Raw genomic sequence first — 11419 nt, 5'->3', positions numbered from 1 at the left:
ATGGCAAGGTGTACATTCTATGAGTAATATGTATATTGTATATATGTGTATGTTTGTATCAAATGAGTGTATGTGTTTTATGTTTACTGTATGTATGTGTGTTCACGTACCCACATACGACTTTATAGAGTGCGTGACCCTAAATGTTTAATTGGCTATCTCTAGGTGGTATCCCAAGAAATTTTATATTTTCTTGATATTTTATACATATACACATATATATACACATACATATGCATATGTAAATTTTATGTACTTTAAAAATTCTTAGTTTAAAAGTTATTTCCATTTTGAACAAAAATAAACAAGAAAGTGTAATCACGAAACTTCACCTTAAAATGAAAAATAAACCTCTACATATTCCTGAATTCATTTCTGTGAAAAGCTAATTTTCGAAGCTAAGAGTAGTGGTAGCTCTAAGATGGGGCCTGTAAAGGGCAGCTCACCTGTAGTCGGGAACAACCGGGAGAGGGAAGGGCATTGGTGTGGAGAGCGTTGGCAATAAAGATGGGGAGCAGGCGCCATTCATAAAAATCTGTGTTTTGGGGGCCCCTGGCTGATTCAGAACTGCAAGAGAAAAAGGCCCGAGTCAAAGAAGATAAGCAGTGGCTCTGTAAACAAAGCCTGGTTTTGATTACCTTGAAAGTTAACTCCCCATAATGCTACAAAGAAAAAAATATATTTCATCTGGTATTATACAGATTCATAAAATAATCTGCCCTTTATCCTTAATCTCAAATAGGGATAATCTGTCTTAATCCCAAATAGGACAAGTGTATCTAGCTCCAGCTTTATGGCTACCCTGGGATCTTTGAGCTCCTAGCCCTGTTTGCTAATGGCATGTATCAAAGTTAATCAGTAGCTAATTTACTGGCTTTTTTTTTTTTTTTTTTTTGAGACGGAGTCTCGCTCTGTCGCCAGGGCTGGAGTGCAGTGGCTGGATCTCAGCTGATTGTAAGCTCCGCCTCCCGGGTTCACGCCATTCTCCTGTCTCAGCCTCCCGAGTAGCTGGGACTACAGGCGCCCGCCACCTCGCCCGGCTAGTTTTTTGTATTTTTTAGTAGAGACGGGGTTTCACAGTGTTAGCCAGGATGGTCTCAATCTCCTGACCTCATGATCTGCCCGTCTCGGCCTCCCAAAGTGCTGGGATTACAGGCTTGAGCCACCGCACTCAGCCAATTTACTGGCTTTTGACCTAAACCAAGGTTTCTCAACATGGCACCAGACGGTTTTGGCTGGATCATTCTTTATTGCGGGGCCTGTTGTGTGCATCAGAGGATGTTGAACAGCATCCCTGGCCTCTACCCAGTAGCACCCCTCCGCTAGCAGTGACAACCAAAACTGTTACCAGACATTGCCCAATGTCCCTCGGGCGGCAAAACTCCTCCAAGTTGAGAACCACTGATCTAAACATTCTATTTTCTTTAATTCTGTCAGCTTCTAAGGAATACCAACATGTAACAGCATTAATACATGTTTATGGGTATACATAAGATAATTAAGGCTATATTTACATGTATTTTCCTTTCAAGTGTCATTTTTGGGGGCCGTTACATACCAAGTAGTTTACTGATGACTTTTTTTTTTTTAAGACAGGATCTCTTGCTCTGTTGCCCAGGCTGGAGCACAGTGGCATGATCGCAGCTCACTGCAGCCTCAAACATCTGGGTTCAAGCAATCCTTCCACCTCAATCTCCCAAACTGCTGGGACTACAGGTATGAGCCACCATGACTGGCCCTGCTGCTGGCATCTTTAACCACAGCCAGCATGCTCTCAACATTAGTAAACCTGCACCCCAGCCCAGGAGAGGGGGAAGCTGGGGTGCAGAGGTCTTTGATTTAAAACCAGGGCTGAGGGCTGAACCTGAGTCTGTCCCCTACCTCATCTCTTTTCGATGTTAATTTAGTGACTTGATGAGAAAGAGGAAAACACAATCTCCCTGACATGATGAGGTGTCGGGCCATGCAACTGTGGTCACAAAAAGAACAAAAGGACTAAGGGACCCTAAATAGGAAAGTATGGGGTGTGAGACGATCCGGACCTAACTGGGGGCGGCAGGCAGATGGTGAGTTCAGGCTGAGAGCCCTTCAAGTGAGTGGGTTTTCCTCATGTCTAACTCTAAAGAACTCAGTGTGTCACATGAGACACCTTTAGAAAATGGACCAACATGGCATTCTAGGGCCAGTTCTCCCGTGTGGTGTCTGCCCTTGGACCAATCATTCAACCCCGTGGAGCCTCCACATTCTCATCAGTAAGACCAGGGGTGATAATAGCAACCTGGCTTAACTGAGACCTCAGCTGAGGGCAGTAATGGAATCAGATACATAATTCAGTACAGAAGTCACTTCAACCCCCAGAAGAGGTTCAGTGATCTTTAGCCAGGACATGTCCTCCCCACATTTCCTGTACTGACAGGAAATGACACAACCAAAAAAAAAAAATTCACTGGAATGATGTGAGCCAATGATTGTATCATTTAGAGGAAAGATCAGAAGACAAGGCTGCAATTTTAAGCGTCTCTCTCTGTACTTTTTCATCTGTAATACGGTTTCAAAAACCATACATCTCTCTGCTACGTAATTTTTACCTCTTCTAAGAAATCTTCCCTCTTCCACCCCCAATCCTGCTGTTCTCAAGAGTTTAAGCAACCATTGTACAAGCCTTGTGCTCATGTCATACGGGACCCAGAAGGTGGTGATTCCGAACTGCTTTTCTCTGTGCTGAAAATTCCTGCTGCGTCGGCTCCTTGTGCACACACCTGGCGTGGCGGCTCCCGGCCCATCCTGCAGCTCCAGTGTAGGCCCTGGGTTCTTGTTCAGTTTAGGGTTGTGTTGACTAGGTTTATGTCCAAGGAGGTGGTACTTGTAAATGTCCATCATCAGGAACTCATTGAACTGCACATGCTCATGCCGCTTCAGAGGCGTGCCGTGACTGGACCAGCTCAGCCGCTGTAGGTGGATGCACAGACACTGAGGGAGCTGCGGGTAGAAGAGAAACCAGGAGAACTGAGTTGTTTCAGGGGCAGGACACACGGAGTCCTCAAAACAAAACCAACAGGGTGTGTGGTGTGGGCTCACCTTCCCTAGTTTTAACTGTTTAACAAAAGTGGTCCTCTGGTGTTCCACCTTTTCCCCATTCAACGTTCCCTTGGCTTCAATCTGAAATAAAAGAAACATTTCTCTGCAGAAATGCCTAAAATAGGATAGCTTTGGAGTGCTGCAGACCACAGTGGTGTTACAGCGGCACACAGTTGGCACTTGACTGCTACCTGCTGAAATGAATTCAGCTGCCCAGTTATTTGTGAATTGTTTTCCCTGATCTCTCTTAGTCATTAAATAACAGAAACAGTGGAGGGAAGAGAATGTGAAGAGCGAACACTGATGCTCTGACACTGGCATGTCATCTATTAATTGTTCTCTGTCTTCAAAAATTCTGTTCCATACAGTTCCTCTTGAGTCAGAGGGGAAAACTCAGTTACTTAGGGGAGTCAGGCAGGTAGCACAGGTTAAAAGAAAGGGTGTAAAACAAATGGGAGTGGAAGCAACTGCAGCAAACTGGAGAGGGCATTTCTTATCTCAGCGTGACAGTTTATTCTTTAAACACTGTGTATGAAACAAAACTCATCTGGGCAAGAGATTTGGTCCATGAGCGGCCAATGTCCAAAGCAAGTTAGGGAGAAGTAGAAGTGGCTGAAAAGACCCACTGGGTACAGTCAGAAGAGCTCAGGGTCGGTGGTGTGAGAGGTGCTACATCAGCACACACAGGCCAGCTGGGGATGACATTTGGGGTTCAATGCATACCTTTGTACAGTTGTCACACACAACATCCCGCACTGATTCTGATGAGATGAAGTGGTGAAGGCAGTGGTCCAGGGTCAATGGGTGACCCTACAGCATGAGAAGAAGAAAATTACTACAATTCAAAGGACAGCTATGCTGAAACTGTGAGCAGATGGCAGTGTGAAGACCAGAGCTTTATTTTGATGTATGCAGGCAATAAAGTTTTATAGTCACAACTGGGTGTTTCCTGGACAAACATGGGACTCAAAGCTCCCCAGACTGCTATTATGAACAGATTCTAGAGCATGAGGATGTAACTGCACGAACTTGTGGACTTCCATGCTGTTTTAGGTATCTTTGAATTTGAGGTTAATGTCTGTGTGTGTGTATTCAAAAAGCCAAAATTTCTGGAGCAAAAGAAAAACCATTCATTATCCTCCCTCCCATAATCATGCCACATATTAAAGTTAAGATGGGGTTCAACCAACCATGTATCTGAATTACACATAGGGCCTGAGCCACATAAAATGCTTCAAAACCCTTTCAGATTGAAATGTCTCTGAAACAGACTCCAATAAACCATAAATCAGTACATACCCACGTGGCGGCTGGAATACTTAGTGAAAGGCTATCAAAGGTATCAAATCGAACAGGACTCTGAAACAAATATTGCAGAAAATCCAGAAAAGATATAGGCTTAGTTCAAAGTTTTAACGATGGAAGATACGTGACTATGAAACAGTTTAATATTGAGATGCCCAACATTAACATGGTAAAATATAATGTACAAAGAATCAAATTCTATTCAAACAACCTTGTACACATAAGAGGTACAATAATACTAAAGAATCGCTTGGAACAACTGAAAGATTAAATACCTGAGCCAGAAATAATTTTGGGATTTTATTTTAAGGAAATAACCACAGGCATAACTACAAGGATATTCATCAATATTATTTATAATAGCAAAAATTTGAATACAGTCAGCATTACTTAACAATGGGGATACAGTCTGAGAAATGCATCCTTAGGTGATGTCATCATTGTGTAAACATCACAGAGCGCACTTACAAAACCTAGATGGTACATCCTACTACACACCTAGGCCATATGGTCTAGCTACTGCTCCTAGGCTACCAACCTGTACAACATGTTACCGTACTGAATGCTGTAAGCAACTGTAACACAGTGGGCAGGATTTGTGCATCCAAACATAGAAAAAGTACCGTACAAATAAAGTATTATAATCTTACGGGACCACCATCATACATGTGGTTTGTCATTGACCAAAACATCATCATACAGCACATAACTGTAGTTGAAAGTTTTAGCGAATGGTTTAATAAATTATATAGCATGTCCACAGAATGAAACACTATGTTAAACAAAATGTAGAAGAACATATGATCATGTGGAAAGATGTTCACATTAGATTATTCATTGCAAAAAAGCAGACGATGAAGTAGGGTGAGAGAGTTCCTGCTTTTGGTGATGGCAGAGGCGCTTGGGTAGGTTAACCCTCCTTGAGATAACAATTGCAAAGTTTGGAACAAAACAAAACAAAACGGTTTGAATGAACAGAGAGCTACCAAAAGCAGGCAGAAATGGAAAAGAAGTCAACTCTTGGAAAAACAGAACTCTGTGGGCAAGATTTGTGTGTTTGTGGCTTTTTCTCCTGGTTGATGTGGTGCTGGGTGGCAAAAACCAGCATCCTACAGGATTGAGTGGTCAGATGACAGAGTTCAAGAATCAGGGCTGGTGGAGAGACCAGGGTAAATGCCAGGAAGAAAGGAGACACAGAGGGGATGAGCCCCAAAGTTTATACCTAAACTCTGTTCAATTCCAGGGCTGATCCCTGAACCACACGTGCACAGGGGAAACTCCAGGGAGCCTGGCAAAAAGTAGCGGCTGGAAGCTAAAAAAACTGAGCAGAGGTTTTGCTGCCCAATGTAGGGGAGACAGAGTTGAGTTTGAGCCCAGCCAGGTTAACTGCGGGCCAGAAGAAAATTAATTTTTCTTCATAGAAATGTAACAGAATCCCTACTCTCTCTGTCTCTACTATGATATTAAGTATACAATAAAAAATTACGAAACATGAAATACAAAGAAGTCAGCACACAAGGACCTCACAGATGCATCATAAATATGCTCAAGGATGTAAAGGAAAATATACAGTGACAGTGAATGAACAAATTGAGAATCTCAGAACAATGGAAACTATTAAAAAGAAGACAATGGAAATTCTATAACTAAAAACAACAGTGACTACCTTGAAAAATTTGTTGCATAGGCAAACAGAGACTGGAGATGAAAAAAGAATCAGGCCAGGTATGGTGGCTCAAAGTAATCCCAACACTTTGGGAGGCTGAAGTGGAAGGATCACTTGAGCCCAGGAGTTCGGGATCAACCTGAGCAACACAGTGAGCTATGTCTCTACAAAAAATTTAAAAAATTAGCTGGGTGTGATGGTGCACACCTGTAGTCCCAGCTGCTCAGGGGGCTAAGGTGGGAGGATAACTTGAGCCTGGGAGGTTGAGGCTGCAGTGAGCTATGATCACATTATTGCAATCCAGCCTGGATGACAGAGCTAAGACTCTGTCTCAAAAAAAAAAGAAAAGAAAAAAAAGAAAAGAATCAGTGAACATGAAGATAATAGAAATGATCTAATTTAAAGAACACACAGAAGAAAGACTGAAGAAAATTGAACAAGACCTCAGTGACCTGTGGGCCAACATTAAGTAAACTAACAAGTGAAAAATGGGCATACAATCTTTGTTGAAAAAATAATGGCCAAGAATTTTCAAATTTGGTTAAAAAAAAAAAAAAAGTACAGATTTAACAAACTCAGCAACCCCAAACAAGATAAATAAGATAAATACTAAGAAAACCACATCTATACACAGCATGAACAAAAATAAAGAGAAAATTTTGTAAGCAGTGTAAGCAGAAGAAAAAAATGACACTTTACATAGAGAAGAATGATATAAATGACACTAACTGAAAAAATGGAGGCCAGAAGACAATAGAACAATGTCCTTAAAATGAATTTAAAATAAACCAAAGCAAAACAACGGCAACACTGTCAACCCAAAGTTCTATATCCAGCAAGTAATTCTTCAAAAATGAAGGTAAGACAAAAACATTTTCCGATACATGAAATCTAAGTGTATCTATCACCAGTATACCTATAACAAATGTTGAAAGGATGTTTTTAGGCCAAAAGGGAAAAAACATAAAATGGATTTTCATCTACATGAAAGACTGAGAACAAGAAAAAAGGTAAATATATTTTTTATATTAATTAATTAATAGAAGAGAAGGTAACTCTTACACACTACTGGTGGCAATGTAAATTGGTGCAGCCTTTTTTTTTTTTTTTTTTTTTGAGACTGAGTCTCGCTCTGTCGCCTGGACTAAAGTGTAGTGGAGTGATCTTGGCTCAATACAACCTTGGCCTCCTAGGTTCAAGCCATTCTCCTGTGTCAGCCTCTGGAGTAGCTGGAATTACAGGCGCCCGCCACCATGCCTAAGTTTTGTAATTTTAGTAGAGACGGGGTTTCACCATGTTGGCTATGCTGGTCTTGAGCTCCTGACCTTATGAGCCACTCACCTTAGCCTCCCAAAGTGCTGGGATTACAGACGTGAGCCACAGCACCTGGCTGGTGCAGCTATTATAGAAAATGGTACAGAGGAGGTTCTTCAAAAAGTTAAGAACAGAACTACTGTATGAACTAGCAATACCACTTCCGGGCATATATCCAAAGGAAATGAAATGAAACATACATAACTCTTTAAAGCAAAAACTATGACACAGTATTGTGGGGTTTATAATGTATGTATAATAGCACAAAGGCTGGGGTAACAGAACTATATTTTTGTAATATTCCAGGATTTTACATGACGTAGTATAATATTAACTCTAAATAGAATGTGATAAGGTAAATTGCATAATGTAATCTCACACACACACCCCCCTCACACACAAACACACAAGAGTAAAGCTAAAAGGCCAACAAAGGTATTAAAATGGAATACTAAAGAGTATTCCATTAACCTGAAAGAAGCCAGTGAAGGGGGAACAGAAGAACAAGAAAAAATGTAAGACAAACAGAAAATAAATGGTAAAATGGCAGACCGAAATCTAATCACATCAATACTTACACTGAATGTAAATGGACTAAGCATTCCAACTAAAAGACTGTCAAGCTAGATAAAAAAGCAAGACCTATTATATGCTGTCCACAAAGCCACACTTTAAAGACAAGGGCTGAAAATAACAGAAAGAAATTACCAAATAAACATTAGCTAGATTAAAAATGAGTCACTCAAATAGACTTCAAGTCAAGGAGTCTTAGCAGAAATGAAGAGGGACAATTTATCATGACGAGATGAGTTAACTCATCATAATACATATGCTTGTATCCAATAACAAAGTTTAAAAAAAATTAGCAGAAATAGAGCTAAAGAAAGACAAATTTTAACAAACAAGCAAGAAATAACACCAATATTAAACAAAATCTTTCAGTAAACAGAGGAGTGAACATTTTCCAGACTATTTTATGAGGCTAGTATAATCCTTATAACAAAGCCTGACAAAGACATCACAAGAGAAGAAAAGTGTAAGAACAATATTCCTCATAAACATAGATACTAACATCCTTTAGGAAATATTAGCAAATCAAATTCACTAATATATAAAAACAATACAGCATCACGATCAAGTGGGGTTTATCCCAGAAAGGCTGGTTTAACTTAGAAAAATCAATTACTGTAATTCACCATGTTAACAGAATAAAATAATAAAATATGATCATCTCAATAGATGCAGAAAAAAAATGACAAAATTCAATCACTATTAATTACAAAAATTCTCAGCAAACCAGGAACAGAAGGGAAGTTTCTCAGTATGATAAAGGGGTATAATAAAACCTAAAGGTAATATCATACTTAATTATAAAACACCAAATACTTGCTTCAGAAGATCTGAAACAAAGCAAAGATGTCTGCTATCATCACTCTTATTTAACTTTGTACCAGAAGTCTTAGCCAGGATAATAAGGCAAAGAAAAAAAAAAAAAAGGAATAAATATTGGATTGGAAAGGAAGAACTAAAACTATTTCCCTTCATAAGCAACATGACTGTTTACATACACAGAGAATACTAAGGAACATATAACAAAACTTCTATAGCTTCTAGAATAAATGAATGTTTACAAAAATCTCAAATAGAAGGTCAAAATATAAACAGCTGTGGCAAACAATTTGAAAATAATTTTTTTAAAATTCCACTTACAATAGTATCAAAACAATGCAAGGAAAAAAGAGATGAATAGTCAACTTATAGATTACAGTTCCTTAACATATATTACATATCTCTTAATATGCGAACCTTATTTTTAAAAAGACCATTCAACATATTAGTCTTCAAGGTAATGTCACTCAGAACCGCAATGACACAGCAAATCAAAAATCAACAAAATGAAAAGGCAACATATGGAATAAAAGAAAATATTAGCAAACCATATATCTGATAAGAGGTTAATATCCAAAATTGAATGCTTGAAATATACTAAGAGAGTGTTTATAAGGAACTCATATGAACCAACAGCAAAAAAACAAAACAAAACAAAGTAACATAATTAAAAAATGGACAAAGGACACGAATAGACACTTTCCAAAAAAAGACATATAAACGGCCAGCGGGTATATGAAAAGACACTCAATATCACTAATCATCAGGGAAATGCAAATAAAACCACAAAGAGCTATCACCTCACACCTGTTAGGATGGCTATTACCAAAAAGACAGCATGTGGTCAGGTGCAGTGGCTCATGCCTTAATCCCAGTACTTTCGGAGGCCAGACAGGCGGATCACCTGAGGTTGGGAGTTCAAGACCAGCCTGGCCAATATGGCGAAACCCGGTATCTACTAAAAATACAAAAGATTAGCTGGGCATGTTAGCAGGTGCCTGTAATCCCAGCTACTTAGGAGACTGGGGTGGGAGAATTGCTTGAACCCAGGAGGCGGAGGTTGCAGTGAGCCAAGATGGCACCACTGTACTCTAGCTTGGGTGTGGCAGAGCGAGACTCCGTCTGAAAAAAAAAGACAGCATGTAACAAGTGTTGCCGAGGGTGTGAAGAGAAGACAACTCTTGTTCACTGTTGGTGGGAATGTAAATGGAAAACAGTATGGAGGTTCCTCAAAAAGTTAAGAATAGAACTACTATATGAACTAGCAATACCACTCCTAGGTATATATCCAGAGCAAATGAAATCAGGATCTCAAAGATATATCTGCAAAACAATGTTCATTGTAGCATTATTCACAATAGTGAAGACAGGGAACGTCCAGACAGATGAATGAGAAAATGTGGTATACATGTACAATGGAATATTATTCAGCCATCAAAAGGAAGTTCTACCATCTGTGAAACATAGATGAACCTGGAGGACATCTGCCATGTGAAATAAGCCAGATATAGATAAACACTGCCTGATCTCATACCTACATGGAATCTAGAAAAGCCAAACTCACAGAAGCAGAGTACATGGTGGCTGCCGGGGCTGGGGAGGTGGGGAGATGTTGCTGAAAGATGCAAACCTTCAGTTATAAGATGAATAAATTCTGGAGAGTTAATGTACAGCATGGTGACTACAGTTAATAATACTGTATTGTATTCTTGAAATATACTAAGAGAGTATTCTCACCACGTATGAGCACACGTGCACATGCACACACACGCACACATAGTCACACATCAAATCATCACTTTGTACACCCTAAATATATACCATTTTTATTGTCAATTAGATCTCAATAAAGCTGGGGGAAAAAGCCACAGTGAGATACTACTTTGCACTCAGTAGGATGGCTAGAACCACAATGTCAGACAGGACCTAGAGAGTGGGCTGACATCAAAATGTGGGTGAGGCTGTGGAGAATTGGAACCCCTTGTACGCTGCCGGTAGGAATGTAAAATGGCATAGTCACTTTGGAAAACAGTCTGGCAGTTCCTCAAAAGGTTAAACAAAAGAGTTACCATATAAGCTAGCAATTCTACTCTGAGGCATACACCCAACTGAAGTGAAAATATATGTCCACACAAAAACTTGTATGTATATGTTCACAGCAACATTATTCATAATAGCCAAAAAGTGTTAACAATCCAAATGCCCATCAACTGATGAATGAAAAAAAATGTTGTAGATCCATGTAATGCAATATTATTTGGTAATAAAAGGAACAAAGTACTGATTCATGCCACAATATGGAAGAAACGTGGAAATATTATGCTAAATGAAAGAAGCCAGACACAAAAAGCCACACATTACATGATTCCATTGATATGAAGTATCCGGAATATGCAAATCCATAGAGACAGAGGTAGATTCATGGTTGACAAGGGGTAGGGGGATGGAAAGGATGGGGAGAGGCTGCTAATGAGTCTGGAGTTTTTTTAGGGGGCAATGAAAATGTGATAAAGTTGACTGATCTCAGAGTCAGTAATGGCTGTGAAAAAATAAAATAAAATGGATTGGGGTGACAGTTGTACAATTCTCTATTTTTGCATGATGTTGGAAATTTTCCATAATAAAATATTATTTTAAAACCTCAAAAGCAAAGGGGAAAAAACCAGT

At 39.6% G+C, this 11419-nt stretch overlaps 1 protein-coding gene across 5 annotated transcripts in view; it reads right to left on the bottom strand.

Moving 5' to 3' along the window:
- The window catches only part of USP30 (ubiquitin specific peptidase 30), a 34580-nt gene that overhangs the window by 2493 nt on the left and 20668 nt on the right, over positions 1 to 11419 (bottom strand). For 4 of the 5 annotated variants that reach the window (XM_023199132.3, XM_023199176.3, XM_023199343.3 and 1 more), the window contains 5 exons: positions 4378 to 4437; positions 3802 to 3888; positions 3079 to 3159; positions 2760 to 2979; positions 447 to 567 (listed from right to left, as the gene is read on the bottom strand). In XM_023199132.3, coding sequence (XP_023054900.1) covers positions 447 to 567; positions 2760 to 2979; positions 3079 to 3159; positions 3802 to 3888; positions 4378 to 4437 — 569 coding nt within the window. Of the gene's footprint in view, positions 1 to 446; positions 568 to 2662; positions 2980 to 3078; positions 3160 to 3801; positions 3889 to 4377; positions 4438 to 11419 lie in introns of all 5 variants that reach the window. The other variant, XM_023199236.3, reaches the window with a different exon arrangement.

The sequence above is a fragment of the Piliocolobus tephrosceles genome, chromosome 10, assembly GCF_002776525.5.
Source record: "Piliocolobus tephrosceles isolate RC106 chromosome 10, ASM277652v3, whole genome shotgun sequence".
NCBI classification, from domain to species: domain Eukaryota; kingdom Metazoa; phylum Chordata; class Mammalia; order Primates; family Cercopithecidae; genus Piliocolobus; species Piliocolobus tephrosceles.
This window is presented reverse-complemented; position numbering and strand designations above follow the sequence as displayed.